This window comes from Sardina pilchardus, chromosome 21, assembly GCF_963854185.1.
Source record: "Sardina pilchardus chromosome 21, fSarPil1.1, whole genome shotgun sequence".
Lineage (NCBI taxonomy): Eukaryota > Metazoa > Chordata > Actinopteri > Clupeiformes > Clupeidae > Sardina > Sardina pilchardus.
Window position 1 is genome coordinate 12519825 of NC_085014.1, and position 20063 is coordinate 12539887.

Consider the following 20063-nt stretch of genomic DNA (forward strand, 5'->3'; position numbering starts at 1 on the left):
GAATCAATCCTTGGTCCTTCAGTAACTACACTCCAAGCACTGCAGATGAAATGAGTCTGAGATCAGTACATCAATGAATCCTCAAGAGGGCAGGTTCACTTTACAGATTTATTCATCTGTACCAGACACAGTGCATTCACCTTAGGCTATAACATTACAGACAGTTCATAGAAATGACATTTAGAACCAAAAAACGTGGGGTCATTGACTGTGGAAGGTCATTGTCAAACATCCAGGCTCCCCCTGAAAATCTCCATGCTGACTCAAAGACTTTAACATTAAGAGACACACTGCTTATAACCAGCCCAATGGCTCTTTTGTTACGACATGATAAAAGTAACACACACTCACACACACACACAGGGTCTTTGTCCCTAGACCCACCCCTGTCAAAAGTCAGACTCATGACCACCACCAGTTGAATCTCGTTCGCCGGCCCCAATTTGTCACTTCTTTCAATCCATCTTCTTCTTCTCTATGGCTTTGAGCTTTCCCTCCAGCGTGTTCAGACGGCTCTCCACGCTGGGTGCCTCCTTGCTGCCCGTGGCCAAGCCAATCACAACGTAGCTGAGCACCAGAGCAGCCAATCGCATCGCAGTGGTGTCTGTGGCCGCGCTGGTGTCGCTGACGATCAGCCCGAACATCCACAGCGTCGCGACAGCTTTCAGCAGCCAGAAGACCCGCCTCAGCACAGACAGAGCCAATCGGAGCACCACAGACAGCACCCAGTAGCCAATCAGAGCCAGCAGCGCCCACTTTGCTACCGAGGCAACACCCTCTGGAGTAAAATGTGGAAAAGGGAGTTTGGCTGTGGAGAGGAAGGGATAGAGGAACCAGAGGTCAAAAGGTTGTTGGAAGTGAGTTTGTAAAAGCTGTCTTTACAGGTAATGTAACTAACGTGAGCTGTTTCCAACAACTATGAAATTCAGAAAGTTCAAAACATTTCCCACTGGGCTATAAACTATTAGGTTTTGCATTTTGCTTAGTTTAGCTGACCAACATGTTCAGTAGAATTCAAGGGAAAAGCACATTATGTTTCATAACACACACACACACACACACACACACACACACACACACACACACACACACACACACACACACACACACACACACACACACACACACACACACACACACACACACACACACACACACACACACACACACACACACACACACACACACACACACACACACACACGGATAGCAGATTTAACAGCACATCACCACCAGATATAAAATTAGGAAGCTAGATTTGAACAGTTCCTGTGCCATTGCTGATGTTCTTTGTTTGTTTTTAGCTAGTAAGCTCACATCTAAACTGTAATGGTCCTTTACAGAAGACTGCCAAACCTGTTAGGGGATCTGGTTTGTTCTGACATACAGGAGTAACTTTAGCTTCAATATGAGGACAAAATCTGTCAGTTCGTTCAAGGAGGTGTTGCAACAGGGTCTCTCAAAAGAGGACCAACCTGATTCCTTGCTGTTCTCCCCTTAGCAACACCATTACCTCACAACACACGTCTGCACAGACAGTTCTTGCACAGGCACTCCTGTCATTCTTGTGATGGGAGTGACACTTGTGTTGTGGGCCCTTGGGCTAAAATGGAATACTTTCGCACTAGTGTAAGGCGAAAGTAACTCTGGATTATCACTACAAGCTACACATATCGCTGTAGGATGACTCTTAGCATAATGGTAAATAGCAATGTCATCAGTGCAAAAATGTTACCTAAAGAAATGTAGCCACAGCCTTAGGTCTTCACAATCTTCACAAATTTAATCCTTGCTGTACTTTTGCTTGCAACATTCCCTCTCTTTGCGTGTTTGCGTGGTTTAAACATGTGTTTGGGATTTAACTACAAAGCACAATTTTTTTTTTTTGCTCACTGCAAATCCACTTAAGAAACAGAACAATGAAAATCAGCCTGAAACGAGGGAGAAATGCCACCTCCTTCAAGAAATGGCACCTCCACCATAAGCAAGCATAAACTGCTCAGCTCTAAGTAACCAGCACTAGGTAGACCGTTGCCCATATCAGATATACAGAGATGAATCCACAAATTGTTTTGCAGGGTAACGTTGTGATATGAGAGGCCTTTACGCACCGTCCACCCCAGTGGCTCTGAGGATCTCGGACACGTACACGGCGATGACGTTGAGTCCACTGGCTGCACCCTCTGCCAAGAACTGCAGCAACATCCCCAGGAACTATACGAGATGGAGTGAGAACACACAAGAGAAAGGCACAGAAAGAGATGAGGGATAGAGGAAGATTAGAAGAGAATGAGAGAAAAAGAGTACATGTGTGAGAGAGGGGAGGAGGAAAGTGACAAGAAGGATGGGGGGGGGAAATCAAGCTCTTGTAGTAGTGATAAGCTACTGAAGGCTGAGGACAATGGACATTTTACAGACCAGATGTGAAACACAGTGGATGAATGATCTTGGTAAATAGTTCTCCTCTCTGTTTTTTTTTTTTTCGTGTCATCTCCTATCTCCAATTTCATCACTAAGTCTAAATATCACTCTACATGGGCCATGTAGCCAACCCACTCCAGTCTAAAACTCATTTTGTCTTGTTTGTTTTGTTCGAGAGAGGTTTCGTCTCTAGAACAGTTAATGACTTAACACAAGTCCCCTCTCACACATGTCCTGAACCCAATATGTAAAAAAGTATGTAACTTTATGATGAACCAGCAGATCAGGACCTCATTGGTTGGATCATGAGCTGAGGTCAGTCAAATGTGACAAAAGAAAAGTCCCCACCCCCCGTCCCCTATACAACTGCTATACAATGCTATACAATGCTAAGAACCTCACCAAAATACTGCCTCTTTCGTAACCCCAAACATGTTAGATAATATTGTTCAAATTATCAAATTAGACTAGTTCCAGAACAGATCTTTCAAATTTGAAATGTGGAACTGGTGGCGGTCTTTCAAAATAATAATAATAATAATAAAACAAGTGGTGTGATTACATGTTTATATGAAAGGCTCAATTCAACATTGATTGGAGAGAGTGGATTTCCTTCATTTGCAGAGAAATATTTAATCATTTGAATTTAAAAAAAAGGTTTGTTTAACTTTTTCCACCCAGCAGATGTGTTTAGGTATTCCATATGTGTCTGATACAATAGGCCCATTCTTCTGCACACACAATGCTCTACTGAGCGTGAGCATGCATGTGTATGAAGGACATACTCATGTCATGACAGCTGGACAAATCCTTTAACTGAAAGGCATAACTGAAGCATACTCGCACTTACACAAACCTTGCTGCAAATAAACGGTCACGATACAAGACACCCTCGCCATTTATACTCACATGCAGGCACACACACACATACACACACACACACACTCACAGTCACATTTGAAGGCTGATGATGAAGGAGAGTGTGTCAGAGGACAAGTGTTTCACACCTGTTACCCCCTCAGTCACTCATAGATACACCCACACAGCACTTCTACTGTCCTATGAGTAGCAGACTGACAACATATCCCAATGTGTCAATGTCAGTATGAGTGTGGTAATATGAACTGACTATCTGTTTACATTAGTCACAGGTGTTTTCTTCATAGGACTATGCATAGCCTACCCTTCAAGCAATGTCCCACTGGCCTAAAAGGATACCCCGACATGTGTTCTATGAGACGCAAATTAATACATTAATGAGAGACTAAGTGGTGTGAAGGTCCTTGACTTTTTTTTTCTTACCATGGCCACAGTATAGATGTTCTCTGGACCAAACACAGATTCAAGGTACACAACAGCATTCTGGGACAGAGAGATCGCGAGCCAAGTGTGGAACAGCCGAGGTTGTGCGAGAGGTCAGAGAAGGAGGAGTGAGTGGACGAAATTAGGGCAGAGGAAAGGGGTTTGACAGGGGAAGAGAAGAAGGGGGGATAAAAAGAGATTAACTTGTGGAGGAGGGGGGCGACAAAAACGTTATTGGGGGAGGAGAGAAATGGAATGGACAGCATCGTTAGTCGTTTATTTTTTTTATCAATTGATTGGATTAAGTTAGTCCTAATCAATTAAGCTTTGATAGAAAAGAATAGAAAAGGAAGAGCGGTCAGAAAGCATGATGTATAAGCGCCATAACTCCATCGTTAAGGGGTGAGGCTATATCAGTATGCTAAACTAAATCACAGTTATTTGGTAGCCTCAAGTATGGTCTTTCCTCACCTCCAAAGCTGTTTCGACAACATTGGTCCCCACAATTGACTCCACGTACTGGCGCGTCACCTCCCCTGTCTCCGTGATCAGTGACCGAAGACTCATCGAGGCAGTGGTTGAAGTCTCCCCAAACGGCATAGCCTGTCCAAGGCACCCAGCCACCATGGCGGATGCACACAGTAGCACAATGAAAAACTTAGCTGAACTTAGGCCAGCATGGGTTGAAAAAATAACCTGGGAAGCCATTTCACTTCTGTAGCGAATATGAGTAGAAGAAAGAAGAAAGAATCCTCAGAAGGTGCTGTCCTTTCTATATTGAATCTATTCAATTTAGCCTTTTGGTGATGCGTCTTAATAAAACTGTAAGGAGTTATACGTTCTGAAACATAAAGCAACGAAAATGTCCCAATGCTAACAATGGCCTATATTTGCACTCGATGACAGATTGATTTACTGCTACAGCAGCAGTACCTGAATCATTCGTTACACAATAGCCACCTTAATTAAATAAAATTGGTTGGTACATAAAGTTTGCGATAGGCCTGCAACAAAGCGCAACAGGCAGCTACTATGAATCTGACATATGCTGTTGGCAGATTGGTCGATTAGATTTACTTTGCATCAACTCAGCATGATTTAATAATAAACTTTGGCAACCTTCACCCGGACCAGTATGGGACGCGCAAAGGAAGGACAGAGCACCAATAATTATCGCTGACTATATTTGGTATTATCCAGGTATGAGAAAACAGATGACTAAACAGATGCAATATTTTTGACGTTTTCTCCAGCTAGACGATTTTTTCAGCTTGCCCGCGACCGTTGTTTGGTCGCACGAAAATCCTCTGTATATTTTTAGACGAGCGCGTAAAAAAGGAATAGAGCTCCAAGCAAACGCGATGACGTTACAGCACCAACACGCCAAAACACACAAAGATCCCTTGTATTTTCAGAGGTAGTCGGGCGCAGGCGTGCTCCAAGTCCTATTCAATCAATTAACCTGACAGATCCTCATCAATTCGTCTGTCAGACGACAAGGACTGTGGCTAACGACAGATCCCTTCCCCGTTCGTCCACACAGAAGGATTGCCGCTTTTAGACGCGATTTAGTTGTTAGTAGCCCACGGCTCGTTGACGATTGGAGGACGCGTCAGGGTTGAGAGTTGCACGCCGGGACTTGTGGTTTCAAAGGGTTAAATTGGAGGAAATCGTGCATGGAACTAATTGTACCGAACATTGCTCCAGTATCCCCCTCTGCTTGTAGTGCAATCGGAGCTCGATACTCACAATTCCGTCTGGTGTGTGTGCATTGCCATTGTACATAGCTCCAGTTTATTAAAGGGAAAACAAAGCGGCTCGGACCAAACCATACACTATCCCAGCTAATCACCCATAGCCTTTCATCATAATTGCGGACTGTGTCTTGAAGCGTGTGCGTGTGTGTGTGTGTGTGTGTGTGTGTGTGTGTGGTGGGGATGGGGATGGGGGGTAATTTAAGATCATGAAAAGCGGATCACCACTGTTTCTGTAGACATTTATTGACTGCCCACAAGCAAATACAAAAGTCAGAACCTGTTAGAGCCATAAGGAGCTGCCTGTGCTGCAAAGGCGAGGCATTAAAAAGAAAAGACCATAAGCGATACAGATAAATGTACAATAAAATTACAACACCACCGTCAACTTGCAATAGAGGGTGCAGGCGGATGAAAAGCCTAGAAACGGAATTCTGGTGCCCTCATCTACTATCTCTAATTTCATCATTAAGTCTAAATATCACTCTCCGTGGGCTGTGTAGCCAACCCACTCCAGTCTAAAACTTCTTTTGTCTTGTTTGTTTTGTTTTGTTTTGTTTATCTTAACATGTCCTGTGAACTCGTAAGGTTGTGATTTCTTGAACTGTGAAACAATCAACCGCATTATATCCTACTAGCGGTTAGGGGACTTCACAAACAATGCATCTCAGCAGTCCATATGTCTGCATCACCAAATGCAACCCCTTCAGACGGAATGTATGGAAGCAGGTGTGGAGGGCACTAGCTGTAGCTAACCATGTAGCTGGGTGACACATTTAGATGTTGTTGCTGTTTTTTTTCTCTCTTTTTTTTTTTTTTTTTCGTGTCATAAAATAAGAAAAAAAAAAAAAAATCTAGCCAAACCCTAGGATGCCACATAAATCTCACACACCAACCACCTCTCTTCACCTCCTAACTCCGAAACACTAAGAGGCACTCAAGAGGAGCAGCGCAAACCCATAACCAATCACAATCGCCGACACATGGAGGATTCCATGGGTTTTAGTGAGGGTCAGGTGTGGGGGTGCGGCCAACAGCCAGCCTGCCAGCCAATCGCGTGGCGGCATCTCGTCTCCTAGCTGATGTAGATGCGATGGAAGTCGTTGGCGCCGAAGGCGGCGTTGCACTTGGGGCACTTCCGCTGGCGTGTGTCGTAGCGCGTTTTCACACACTCGAAGCAGAAGACGTGGAAGCACTTGGTCAGCACGGCGTCTTTCATTCGCGAGTTACAGCACGGGCAGGTCAACCGCGCCTGGTAGTGGGGGGGGGGGGGGGGGGGGAGAGAACAGAGAACAGACAGAAACAGAAAGATCAAGTACCACAATAGAGAGAAAGAAACCCTTGTGAAAACATGCATTAGTGGTGGAAAAAAAACAAACAAACAAACACATAAACAAAAAGAAACAGAATATTTCTGTATAGGAACGTCGGGACAGAATTACCTTGTAATCGTTGATCTCCTCATTCAGAATCTCGTCTCCGCTGGGGATGTCCGCCGGTTTCTTGGCCTTCTCCACTTTTCTTCGCAGTTTGCAGATGTCCTCCTGCGCAATAGGAAGGAGTATGTGGACATGTGGACCTCCATTACACCCAATTCTGTCTGTTTGGCTAATCAATCCGAGCAGCTTGTTTCACCAATATGACCTTACATTGTGTAAACATGTCTTCACACAGAAAAAAATCTTGGTGTGTGTCAGAAAGATAGAAATGTGAGTGGATTTCAACAGCCTCAAGAACAACAAATTCAAGAACTGAATGTGTGTGTGTGTGTGTGTGTGTGTGTTTGGACACGCGCAGGTATCTCTGAGAGATAGAGAGCGAGTGAAACAGTGATAGTGTGTGTGTGTGTGTCTGTGTCTTTTACCTGTGCACGGCGTGCGTTGAAAGACTCTTTCTCGCGGGTGATGGTGTTCTCGATCACCTCCTCCCGCACGCCACTCAGTCTCTGCTGCACGGCCTCCAGCTGAGACTTAACCTCCTCAGACAGCAACGCAGACTCCTGCGCCTGAAGAAGGTGTGTGTGTGTGTGTGTGTGTGTGGGAAGGTGGGGAGGTTAGGGGAGGAAGAGGCAGAGAGTGAGAGAGGCATGAGTGTCTGGGCACTAGATTTCATTAGATAGCAGAAATGACACCAAACACAAACACAGAATTTAAGCTTTGCCAGAGTGTGTGTGTGTGTGTGTGTATGTGTGTGTGTGTGTGTGTGTGTGTGTGCTGCCAGTAAACCTAAAGACAAGACTGTGTGTACAAACTATAGAAAAGGTGTGTGTGTATGTGTGTGTGTGTGTCTATATGTGTATGTGTGTCTGTGTGTGTGAGAGAGAGAGAGGGCAAAAGTGTGTGTGTGTGTGTACCTTGCGTTTATTCATGTCCAAAGCCTGTGTTCTGAGTGTCAGCTCCCTCTCTGCAGTGCCGATGGTCCCCTGTAGGAGGCGCTCCTTCTCCTCCAGCTTCCTCACCACTTGAAGCTGGGCATCAACCTATGAGGTAGCGGAAAGTGGAGATTAAAGGGGGGTACACACATTTAAAGATTTGATAAATCTCAACCAATTGTTTGCTGTGGTGTTAAACAGTAAATGTAAAATTATAACTTGTCTAACAATAAATAAAAAATGTTAATCACAAAAAAAAAAAATCTCAACCAATTGAGAGAGAACCCACACATGAAGATAAAAAAAATCTGCTCGGCTGCCCTCGGAACACCCCACACACTACAGGATTTCCAGTCGTAAATATTGAACATGTCTAATATTTACGATTATCAGCGCCAAACGTTTTCTGAGGCAATTGTTGGGAGAATTATGACTCTTAACACACCACACGCTACAAGAGAATCTCATAAAATAATCTTAAGAGCTTAAGATAATCGGCCGTTTTCGGTCTTTTGTCGGAAGGGGGGAAATCGGGGCAAAATCAGCACGATTATCTTAAAGTGTTTACCCCCCTTTAGGAACACACCAGACAAAGAAAGCCAGCTGGTAACATTTTACGTCAGATAATCTGCTAATGCTTAATTGCTGTGATTTAAAAAAAATAAATAAACAATATCAAGTCTGTCACACACACACCACCTTCACAACGTCTGTCTGTGGTTCTACATTTACATATTCACTTAGCAGACGCTTTCATCTAAAGCGACTTACATACTGTATGTAATATTATATTGTGAGGGCCACTGTCCCCAAATCAACTCTGGGTTAAGACTTTTCAGGCTACTGCATCCAAACCCACAGAGGTGGACATTCTGGAAAGTAAAAGTCCTACCAAGTATTTGATCCAACCATTTAGTAAACCAGCTCATCCTAATTAGTAGCCAGGTAGATCAGATAATTAGTGATATCAACTGTTTCAAGTGCACAGGTAGAAAGAATATATGGCAGAGTCTTTACTTTCTGAACTCCGAGGATGTCCACCTTTGCAAACCCAGCTCCTTAACCACTCGCCCCAGTTCTAGCCCCGATTAGCCCCCAACTCCTGGGGCCTCATTACAGAAACTTCCTAACTCTTAAACCTTATCTTATCTCAGTTTAGGATGTCATTTAGGATATTTGGTATTACAGAAGCATGTCTCCTAACTGCATTTAGGACAAAATCCTATCTTAACTTAAGATAGGAGTTTGGCCATTACAAAACCATCTTAACTCAAGAATTTCCTAACTTAGGAATCCTAATTTAGGATGGCACAGACCCTGTCCTAAATTCAAAATAACTGCCAAAACTGACTGCAACAGTCTTGTTGGGATGCCTATGACAAGATGAGGACCATGACTGTTTGGGACACCATAAAGCATATTTCACTGAAAATTAAGTAAAAACTTGGACAAGCAATATAAAATGTATGAGCTATATCTTTTCAAATATTTAGAACATATAACATAGGAGGTCTGAGATAAGATAGGACACAGCCATGAGTTTAGGAACTGCTTCTGTAATAGGAGGATAGGATTTGTCCTATCTTTGAAACTTAACTTAAGATAGGACAAGCACTTGGGATATTTTTCTGTAATGAAGCCCCTGGGGTCCGGTGCCCGCTGCCCACCTGTGTCTTGAGCGTGAGCAGCTGGTCAGCGAGCTCCTCCTTCTCCTCCTTGAGCAGCTTGTGGATCTGGTTGGACTTGATGCGCTCGCTCATCAGCTTGAAGTTGGCGTCGTCCTTCTCGCGCAGCTGCTGCATCAGACGGATGTTCTGCTCCTGCATGTCCTCGAACGCCTGGCCAGTCACGTCCATCTCGCTCAGCAACGCATCCTCCTCCTGAGGGAGAGAGCAAAAGATGCACGTGTGAAACTGTGTGTGTGTGTGTGTGTGTGTGTGTGTGTGTGTGTGTGTGTGTGTGTGTGTGTGTGTGTGTGTGTGTGTCTATTGCTCAGTCCAGCTGGTGTTCATCTGTACCTCCTCGGTCCAGACACACATACAGAGAGAGAGAACTGAGAGAGAGGAAGAGAGAGAGAAAGAGAGAGAGAAAGAGAGAGAGTGAGAAAGAAATAGAGAGAGGGAGAAAAAGAGAGAGAGAGAGAGAGAGAGAGAGAGAGAGAGAGAGAGATAGAGAGAGAGAGAGAGAAAAGTAACCACGGTGATATCAAGTAAGGAATGGGGGGAAGGAAGAAAAAGAAGTAGATGGAGAAGACGAGAGAAAGAAGATGAGAAACCGAGAAACACAAATGCACTCACACAATGAGGCAAAGACAAAAATAGGAGACAAAAAACAGAGACACACACACACACACACACACCTGTTTCGCTAAGGACAACTTCTTGTTGAGGATGTCGATCTGTTCCTCCACAGAGCGGATCTTCCTGAGCGCCTCTTCATCAGCCATCTTCTTCCCCTCCCTCCTCTCCCTCTCCTCTAACTCACGCAACCGCTGGCGTAGCTCCTCCCCCTAGGCCACACACACACACACACACACACACACACACACACACACAAATATAAATGTCTGTTAACACACATTTGTACATGGACATAACACACCAGCACATGGATGTAAAAAAAAACACATGCATTTCCACAAATATACAGGAGAGTATGTGTGTGTGCGTGTGCGTGTGCATGTGCGTTTGAGTGTGCGTGTGAGTGTGCATACCTCTGACTTGGCTTTCTTTTCCGCAGCCATGAGCTGGACTTTATCCCTCTGCTCTTTGGGGGCTGAGCGATACATGTCCAACAGCAGCTTCATCTCCCGCTGAGACTCTTGAGCTTTCCTGCATCACAGAAGCATCATCATCATCATCATCATCATCATCATCATCATCATCATCATCATCATCATCATCATCATCAGCAGCAGCAGCAGACCAATCAATGGCAAGGTCATCACCTACACCAAAACTTCTAACCCAATCAACATCCATCATCCACATAGTCACCATTTTAAATATTGATTTGATTGATTGGTTTTAAAGGTTTTCTTATATTATCAATAATTCAATTTTGATTAAATGTGATCAGAAGCCATACTTGAGCTCGGCACGAAGTATTTTCAGTTGCTCCACCTCCTTCCTCTTTGGTCCGCCAACCACAGCACAGCGTTCCGCCACATTCTCTTCTGATTGGCTGCTGCTAGTTCCAGCCCTCTCTCTCTCCTCTTTCACAATCGCACTGCCACGGGTCACCCGCTCTTTCTCTCTCTCGTCTCTTTCTCTCTCTCTCTTCTCTTTCTCTTTTTCTTTCTCCTTCTCCTTCTCTCTTTCTTTCTCCTTCTCTTCCTCCTTGACGACTAGCTCGGGCTCCGTGCCGGGCTCCGTCTTCACCGAGGCACCTGGGAAAAGGACAGGGAGCGAGGAAAAGAGAGAGCGCAAGAGACATCGAAAAAGAAAGAGTAAAAAGGAGGGACAGAGATAGAAACAGAAGGAAAGAGAGACACAATCAGGAAGAAAGTGAATGTGAGATTATGTACGCAAGCATGTAAAGAGGAGTGAATGAACAGCAGAGGCAAACGTTCAGTGTTCATCTTTTATCCTCTTCAGGATAGTCAAGGAAGGACCGGCACACCTCGATAGGGTTTTTTGCAGGTGCAGCTTTTTAGGGGTTGAATTTTTAAGAGGTAAGAGGTACGGGGAAAAAAGCGCAATACTGCTGCTTTAGAATCACCACTTTTATTTGACGATAATGTGCTGACGTTTCGACACTAGGCCTTCATCAGTGTTCTCAGAGTTATCCTCTTCAGGATGATCATGAAATACTGTATCTCTGGGCAGACAAAAGACATCAGCGTTCGTCTGGAGTGCCCTTACCTGTGCTGGTGGGCGTGGCTGAGTCGTTATCAGACTCCACCTTCACTGTGACATCACCGGTGGCAGGCGTCAGAGGGGAGGCGGTCTCTTCTTTCAGGTCCAGCTCAGTGCTGGACTGCGACTGGAGGACCGCGTTGCCCTTTGCGGCACGGACCTATCAAAGACAGACTTAGTGAGCTAAGAAACAACCTACAATACATCCATCCATAGCTTCCTAGATGTAAATGGCAATAGTTATGTTCTCTACGAACATTCCCCATCTCTTACACAAACACATATAGACAGACCATTGTCTCATTTCTTCACTCAAAAAGTATGGCCCCTTTTCACCCTCTCTTCACTCACTGGCACTTGACTGTGACACACTCTTCCTCTCTTTCTCTCTCTCTTAATTCAATTAGAATGAGCTTAAATGCCGTGACCATTCAGAGTTGGCAAAGCAACAATATTTTGAACACAAATATGCAATGTCTTGAAAGCTATTTCTGTAAAAAAAAAGATACTCTTGTCCTTCAGTTTGTATCTCCTCACAAATAAACTCTTCTCTTTTCATCTTTTCTCTCTCTCTCTCTCTCTCTCTCTCTCTCTCTCTCTCTCTCTCTCTCTCTCTCTCTCTCTCTCTCTCTCTCTCTCTCTCTCTGCGCTCCTCACCACGTTGAGCTCCTGTTGCGCTTCCCTCAGGCGCAGTTTATACTTGATGACCTCGGCCTTCATCTGCTGGTTGTGGGTCTGCAGAGTGCTGATCAGGTGACGCATCTCCCTATTGATGGGACCTGCAGCAGAGTGATGAAGAGAGAGAGAGCGCGATGGAGAGAGTGAGAGAAAGAGAGAGGGGGAGAGAAAGAGAGAGTGAGTGAGAAGGGGTGGGGTGTAAAATCAATACATTCAATGCATCATTTAATAGCAGTTATGTGATGAAGAAGGAGAGGAAGACACAAACAGGAAGACAAAGAGAAAGAGGGAAAAGAGTCCCACAGTCACTAGGAGAAGCTGTATGTGTATGTGTATGTGCATGTGTATGTGTATGAGAGTGTATGTGTCTGTGTTAGGGCTGTGACTTCATCAAATTATTATTAATAATCATTAAAGAATCCTGTTTGATATTTGAAACTGAAATGTAGACGAGTTTACACATAGAGGCGTGATCAAATGTCCGTGTGAATTAATTTGTTTAATGTCAAGGCTAAATATAACACAATCCAGTGGCAACCAACAGGCAATTAGAATGCATTTGAAGAGTGTCAGAGACGTATGAAACAGCAATCTATCAGAGGATTTATTGACCTGAAGTTTCGTACACAATAACAAGCAGGATGTTATATTTTCAAATAGTGGTATGATTGCACATTTTGCGCACCGTTGTCCTTCTCAATGGTTTGATTCACAGTTCAAAAGTGTGGCCTCAATATTAAACTCCTCAGGTTCCTCGTCATCAGCAAAGACCACGATTCAAACTTTAGCCTATTTCCGGTGCTAATATTCAGTATATTTGCAATACTTTCCACTTTCAGAATTATTTTATTTTTCGGTTAATCAGTTGTTTTTTCAAAACATGTGTTCGGCCAGTTCGATTTTAATGTCAATAATCAAATTTACAGGTGCTATCTGTAAGACATTTATTGTAATAAATCATACAATTACCATAATATGGCATCAGAGATTAAAGAGATTAAAGTTGTTATCAAATACTGTCTTCACTGTATGGTACAGCCCAGATATTCATAATGCAAACTGTCATTTGCAGTCTGCAAATACTGTTTATGTTTTGAGCTTCTGTTACGGGCTGCTGTGCCACCCTCCGCCAATTTAGCAATCACACAGCTAATAGCATTTGGACCTTTGGATTGCCAGATTGGCCTACTTAATGCTTTCCATTATGATTTTGGACTGCAATGCCCATTTTAAACACTGGTGAGCGCTCTTACATATAGCACCTTGAAAGTGACAACCCTAGGGTGTGAGTGCGTGTGCGCGCGTGTGTGTGGGTGTGTGTGTGTGTGCGTGTGTGCGTGTGTATGTGTGTATGTGTGTATGTGTGTGTGTGTATGTGTTTGTGAGAGAGTGAGTGAGAGTGTGTGGTGGGGGTTACCTGATAGAGAGAGTAGGTTACCTGCTTGCTCATTGGCAGCGAGTGTTTGCTCAAACTCAATGCGCAGCATCTCGTACTCCTTACGCACTTGAGCCAGAGTGTCTTCCAGCTGAATGACCTCGGTGCGCACCTTACGCTGCAGTGACACCTCATCATTCTAGAAAACACACACAGACACACACACACACAGACAAAGACACAAATATTTTGATAAATAACAGTGAAATCCTCAGTCGGCTAGGCCCCACCTTTCACACAGGCACTGGACAAAATGCTACTGGCTGAGGAAAACCAACACCTTGTGTGTACACACACAAACACACACACACACACACACACACACACACACACACACACACACACACACAGTACCTCCATGTGGTCGAGCTGACGTAGTCGTGCGGTTCTGGTGGTGTTGAGTCGTGCCCTGATCTCGTCCAGCTGGGCCTTTAGGATCAAGGACTCGTTGTACAGAACTGAGAACTGGGACTGCAGACAGCGATACTCCGAGCTGTCTCTCACCACCCCTTCTGCCCGACATACCAACTCCATCTGAGTGAGAGAGGGAAAGAAAATTAATGAATGAAAGACGTGTAGGTAGAGGAAAAGTAAGAAAGGAAGAGAGTATGACAGAAAGCTAAGCATCAATCATCACTAGGGGTGTCACGATTCTCCAAATCCTCGATTCCATTTCATTTTCGATTTTAGTCACGATCCGATTCAATCTTATTTATCTTTTATTACTATTAATGCATTTCTTATGTTGTTTAAAATTTTTGCCTCCAATTATTATGTTTGTAACCGCATTACTATTTTGAAACCGTTCCTATCACAAGCTACTAAACAGAACAGCCATAAACATAGACGTGAACATAGTGACATGAAATAATACGTAATGATAATATCCGGTTCCGGTTCCGTCTCCTCACCCTCATGTTCTGGTTCTCTTGATGGACGTTCTGGAGGTCCTGCTGCAGTTTCTGTAGCTCAACGAGCCGGTTCTCTGCCAGCTCCTTGTTCTCCTCCAACTCACTATTCATCTCCTCAAACTGTGCGGAGCGACAAAGAGACAGAAATACGAGGGGTGAGCGGATGAATTTTTCTTGAATTTCCCCTTGGGGATCAATAAAGTATCTATCTATCTATCTATCGATCGATGACAGCCGCTTTGAAAAGATGACATCAATGGTGTCACATACAGTCAGTTGACAGTGCATCAGAAAAAATTCCATTTTAATTAGTAGACTGTAAATCCTATTGTTCCTAATAACCAAACAACTATATTTGCAATAATCTGCTCATCCAGTTACAGATTCTGTGATAGCATACAGACATATATGCTAGCATACAGTTCCCACCAGATACACACCAATCCATCCATATACACGAAAGGGAAACAACGCAGGTTAGTTTCAACTACACGAAGCAATAAAGGCACACACAAATAACGTGAGTAAATAAAAGGTTTTTCGGAAACAGCCCAACGTCAGAGTCAGCTTTGGAGTCCATCTCTCTCAAAAGCCATGCGATCTTTAGCTCCACACATACTGTGTCAATCCCTCACTCAATGTTCTCCACAGCAGAAAACACACACACACACACACACACACACACACACACACACACACACACACACACACACACCTTGACCTCTGAACACACCCACCTTTCTCTTGTTAATAGTGATGGTTCCACACACACTGCTGGCTTCTCCGCAGACTTTGTAGCCTTTGCTGTTCACCTGCAGCACACGAAACAGAGCAAACAACCACAGAGCTGATCAGACAAACACAGCTTTACGCTCTGTCTTCCACACAAGGGATTAAGACTGTTAAGATTTAGCGCAGGACTCTGGCCCGTGGTCTTACCCGCTCCAGCACCTCTCCCAGGTGTGTGTTGAGTCTGTTCTCTCTGCGCCGGATCTTCTCCATGTCCCACTGCAGCTCCTCGACCATGACCTGCAGCTCACTGATCCGGTTATCAGCCCGCGTCGCCGCACGACCCAGTCCACGAGACTGTATACACACACACCCACAAGCACAGATCACACACACACACACACGCACAAGCACACCACACGAAGGCAGACACACATTAATACATTTTAACTACCATAATACAATTTAGTAAACTCAAAGTTGGAAAAAAAATATCTGCAGAGCATCCATACACATTTATGCATTTCAACTGCCATGCAGAGTTGCACTGCGGTATTCCAAATTACTAAACATCACATCAGGGATGGCCACAACATATGTGGTTGCTTTGGATAGAGTGTGTGCTAAATAACAGTCAACTTCAACCTTAAGCAGGGTTCAGACCAAAGATTCCCGACGAGACGAGCCGCGACGTTCCAAAACCTTGCGACTGCGACTCAACATGTTTAATGCTCTGCGACGGCTTGCGACTGCTTGCAACTACGTGCAACTTCTAATTCACACCGCTGCAACTCCGTCTCGCCACGTCGGGAATCTTTGGTGTGAATTGGGCTTTATAATAAAACAGCGCTCTACATCTACGTTCATTGGCAACCTTATCCATTCAGCAGGGCACTTTTGAACAAAGCATTCTGTTCCGCAAAAAATGAAAGGTTCTAAAATGCCATGTTGAATTCAATGAACCCAGATTTTCTTTAGAACGTTCAGGCAAGTCTCACCTCACTGGTCATCTGGCTGTGCTTCTGTTTGAGGCTGTCGGTCAGCTGACGCAGGCGTTCATTTTCACTGGCCAATAGGGAGTTGAGCTGGGCGGCCACCTCCCACAGGTTACTATCTGTTAATGAAATATGCATTACAGTTACTAACATGTGGTCTCAAAAGAAACAATGTGTGTTAAGGGTCGTTCACACCAAGAACGATAATTATGACGATAACTATAACGATAAAAGTGTCCACACTAACCAATGATAAGGAAAGTTTCTTCTCGTGTTGATGAATGGCTAAAAGGACTCTGATTGCCTTTTTATTGTTCTCAAAATCGCTCTGTAACTGACGCCCAACAATATCTTATTTTTATTGATTCTGACAGCTTTTTATTGTTCTCAAAATCGCTCGGAAACTGGCGCCCAACAATATCTTTCTTCATGTCGTTATAGTCATTGTTTACCTTTACTGGTGTTTGAAAACCCATGTGAACCTACAAAGGTACATTTGGTCTAGCAGTCCACACTAATTGAAGAAGCAAAACTGTGCTGAATTTATGAAGAGAAGCAATGACTTCTCACAATCACACCTCCTATACATTAAACAGTTCAAAAATGCTCCAGCTCTACTTCCAAATTGAAGATGAGAGTTTGAAGTGATGCACAAAACATGTCTGTGATTTCATGATTTCAGAGGCAGAAAAGCACCAGTGGGCAATCTTAACTACGGTTACTGCCACTGCAACCGCCCAGCAGTGACAACACTTCAGCTACCATCACACATAACATTCCTCCAAACACAGACATCCCACAATGCCCCTCTCACCGGCCCCCGCCTCCAGCGTCTTCTTCAGCTGGTCCACGGTGCGCTTCAGGCTGATGTAGATATCCGCCACGCGATGGGCCTGCTTACAGCTGGACTCCACCCTCTCCTGGAGCTCTGCCTCCATCTCCTCACTGCTGCTGCTGGCCAGAGTGGCCAGGAACGAGTTGGACGTCTCCCCCTGCTGGCCTGTAGGGGAAGAAGGCACAACACACGTTACAACAACAACAATCCCAAAAAAAAAAAAAAAAAAAACATACTGGATACATAACAATAAATACACTGTGCATATCGTAAGAGTGGTCAATAAACTCAGGATCGAGATCGCTATTCAGACCGTATCTACTAGTGGGAACTACGGCCCTCACTCTAAATGAGACCGTCCTCCCTCTCGTTTCTCATACCTTCCTTACACACATCATGCCATTTTTAGTGCTTATGAACATAAATTAACTTAACTTTGAGTGGGGAGGGGTACTAACATCTCTTAACAGCTAAAAAACAAAAGTCTCCATCTGTTTTCCAAATATCATGATGACATGATTATATGGTGAATGTGGAGAGCTGAGAGACACTGAGACCCTGCGGTGCCCGCGGTTGGTACTGGTACCTCGGTCCTTTGCCCGCTCCTGATTAGAGTCGCCGTCAGGTTCCGGAGTCTCGGGCTTTAAGCTCCGCCCTTCGCTGACGTGGCCATCCACGGGCTCAGCGCCAGATTGGTCGTAGCGCCGTGCGATGTGACGCACATTCTCATCAAACTGAACGCCAGGAGAGAAAGAGAGAAACAATACGAGCTTGTGCTTTCCACCAAACAACACAAACTTTGTTTAAATGCTAAAACAGTTACTGTAACATTTTAGACAGATCATGTATGCATGTTCACTCTTTCCTTAAAAGAGAAATATTCAGTTTAGTCATTTACTTTTTAGAACCTGTGCAATACTATGTTGACAGAGAGATCAATATTTTGCATATACTGTACATCAACACTTTGCATATACTGTCCATCAATAGATATCTCTATCAGTGCAAGCTTCAGATGTTTACCTGGTTCCAGTATCTGTTGAGAATCAGTAGACTGGCGTCATCAGTAGCTTGTCGAGTCTCGAGCCTTTCAACTCTCTCCCTCAGCTCATCTTCAATCACCTGCAGGTCCAAAAGCCAAACAGAATGTTCATGTATGCAGATCTTAAGAGACTCGGGCACAAATACATCAGTTTCTGAAAACATATTTCAACATAGTGAAATAGTGAAAGCAAACACTTGCCTGTCTCTGGTCAAGAGACTCCCCCAGTTTTCGATTTTTGACCTGCAGGGCTTTGATATCCTGTTCCTCCTGTGAGTGTGTGGAAAAGAAGTGAGTGAGACCATGGAGGTTGGAGAGATGCACAAACTCATGAGAGTTGTGATAATAATAGATGCAACACAGATGGTACTGTAGTGGGCCTGACAATACTCTCCATGAATACAGAAACTCTAGTTCTCTTATTTGACAGGTCTCAACAAAACACAGTTGAAGATGTTTACAGATCTTTCTGGGTGTGCTTCTAAGATGGTTAGACTCTAAAGATTTCAAAGACAATAGCTCAAACCACTTTCATTCTGGGTGTTCGTGATCAGAGTCCTTTAGCACAGCGTCGCTCTTGGCATTACAATGCTACATAGGCTACACACAATATTTTCAGTTTGATGTGGCCATAATAGATGTTTATTTCCCTGCAATATTTACCACCCGGCCCTGCTTTCCTTACCGGGTTGGACACGCCACCAAGTTTAATGACCGTCTCCACAGCGGTGCTTCCTCCCGCTGTCGCGCTGACCCCAGCAGTCTCCTCTCCGACCTCCCTCTCTCGCCTCTTCTCCGGAGGAGCGCCAGAAGAGACGGACCCACTGGGATCGCATGGTCTCTTTTGACCAGACATCTTCCTCTTGCTGCTGACACCTGAGCAAGATGCAACATCACGAAAGACAATGTTCAACCGAATTGTGTTGAAATACAGGATTGGTTATTTCGGCTATCAAAACAGCTAAATGATGTTCTCTGTACGGCCAATGGCTGTAATTCTTAAATATGCGAATAATGTTGTATTGCACAAACCATTTAAGACGCCTATTTACTTAGTTAACAATGTAATGTTTAGTGATTATATGTGCGTTGTCTTCAACGGGTGACGCAGGGATAGTTTAACACAACGAGTACAAATTATTAGACTTCGACTAAACCTGCTGATTTTTACGAGAAATCCCTTCAGCATCTGGTTACCTGAATTGAAAAACACGATTGGTGTTGGCTTAACATGATCGTTATCGATCAACAGCCGGTGCACATAGAAAATGCAAGAATACAATGTAATAGTTTGGCCGATCGGATACTATTTATGAATATGAATCAGAACTAATAATGCGCTATGCTACTTTCAACCTGGTGATATGATTCATACCTTAGGCAGCGACCAGAAGGGTTTTTAATTCAGATAATGTTGATGTCGGCGGCCCTTCTTCCAGAGAACTTTGTCCCGGAAGCGGAAGTAGTCACGTATCAACGAGAATGGACAGCTTCACTTCAGTCTGCCCCAGTGCGCCACCTTCTGGTTGAATGACTGAGCAATGTTGTGCTGCTCAGCAGTTTGTGTTTTAGTGCAGAATTTCAAGCTTTATAAAAACCTTATCTGCCTACATAAGGAAGAAAGCAGAAGAAAGCAAATAGACTTATTCAGTCAAGCTTGTTAGTTTGATCTATGACCATTATCTGTTGCAATTTGCCTTCACAGAATTCTGCAGCATAACCCTCCCCCCAAC

General features: G+C 44.1%; 2 protein-coding genes across 4 annotated transcripts; both read right to left on the reverse strand.

The window, feature by feature from the left end:
• Positions 1–95: 95 nt before the first annotated feature.
• Positions 96–5302, reverse strand: si:dkey-74k8.3 (voltage-gated monoatomic cation channel TMEM109). 2 transcript variants are annotated; one of them, XM_062525011.1, is made up of 4 exons: positions 4195–5302; positions 3724–3783; positions 2112–2214; positions 96–808 (listed from the first exon to the last, which is right to left on the reverse strand). In XM_062525011.1, exons 1-4 carry the CDS (start codon positions 4429–4431, stop codon positions 456–458), a joined length of 753 nt encoding a protein of 250 aa, XP_062380995.1. In that variant the 5' UTR covers positions 4432–5302; the 3' UTR covers positions 96–455. The 2 variants fall into 2 exon arrangements, with proteins under 2 accessions (XP_062380995.1, XP_062380997.1); XM_062525013.1 differs by lacking the exon at positions 3724–3783 and having other exon boundaries at positions 4195–5296.
• Positions 5303–5705: 403 nt separating this feature from the next.
• rnf20 (ring finger protein 20, E3 ubiquitin protein ligase) lies at positions 5706–19779 on the reverse strand. Of its 2 annotated transcripts, none has more exons than XM_062525015.1 (22): positions 19706–19779; positions 19016–19206; positions 18532–18600; positions 18312–18410; positions 17875–18022; positions 17268–17453; positions 16457–16572; positions 15669–15815; positions 15467–15541; positions 14730–14849; positions 14173–14352; positions 13822–13957; positions 12363–12484; positions 11712–11865; positions 10936–11236; positions 10562–10679; positions 10208–10357; positions 9516–9728; positions 7831–7956; positions 7342–7482; positions 6920–7021; positions 5706–6729 (listed from the first exon to the last, which is right to left on the reverse strand). In XM_062525015.1, exons 2-22 carry the CDS (start codon positions 19184–19186, stop codon positions 6553–6555), a joined length of 3051 nt encoding a protein of 1016 aa, XP_062380999.1. In that variant the 5' UTR covers positions 19187–19206; positions 19706–19779; the 3' UTR covers positions 5706–6552. The 2 variants fall into 2 exon arrangements, with proteins under 2 accessions (XP_062380999.1, XP_062380998.1); XM_062525014.1 differs by having other exon boundaries at positions 13801–13957.
• Between the last annotated feature and the right edge of the window lie 284 nt (positions 19780–20063).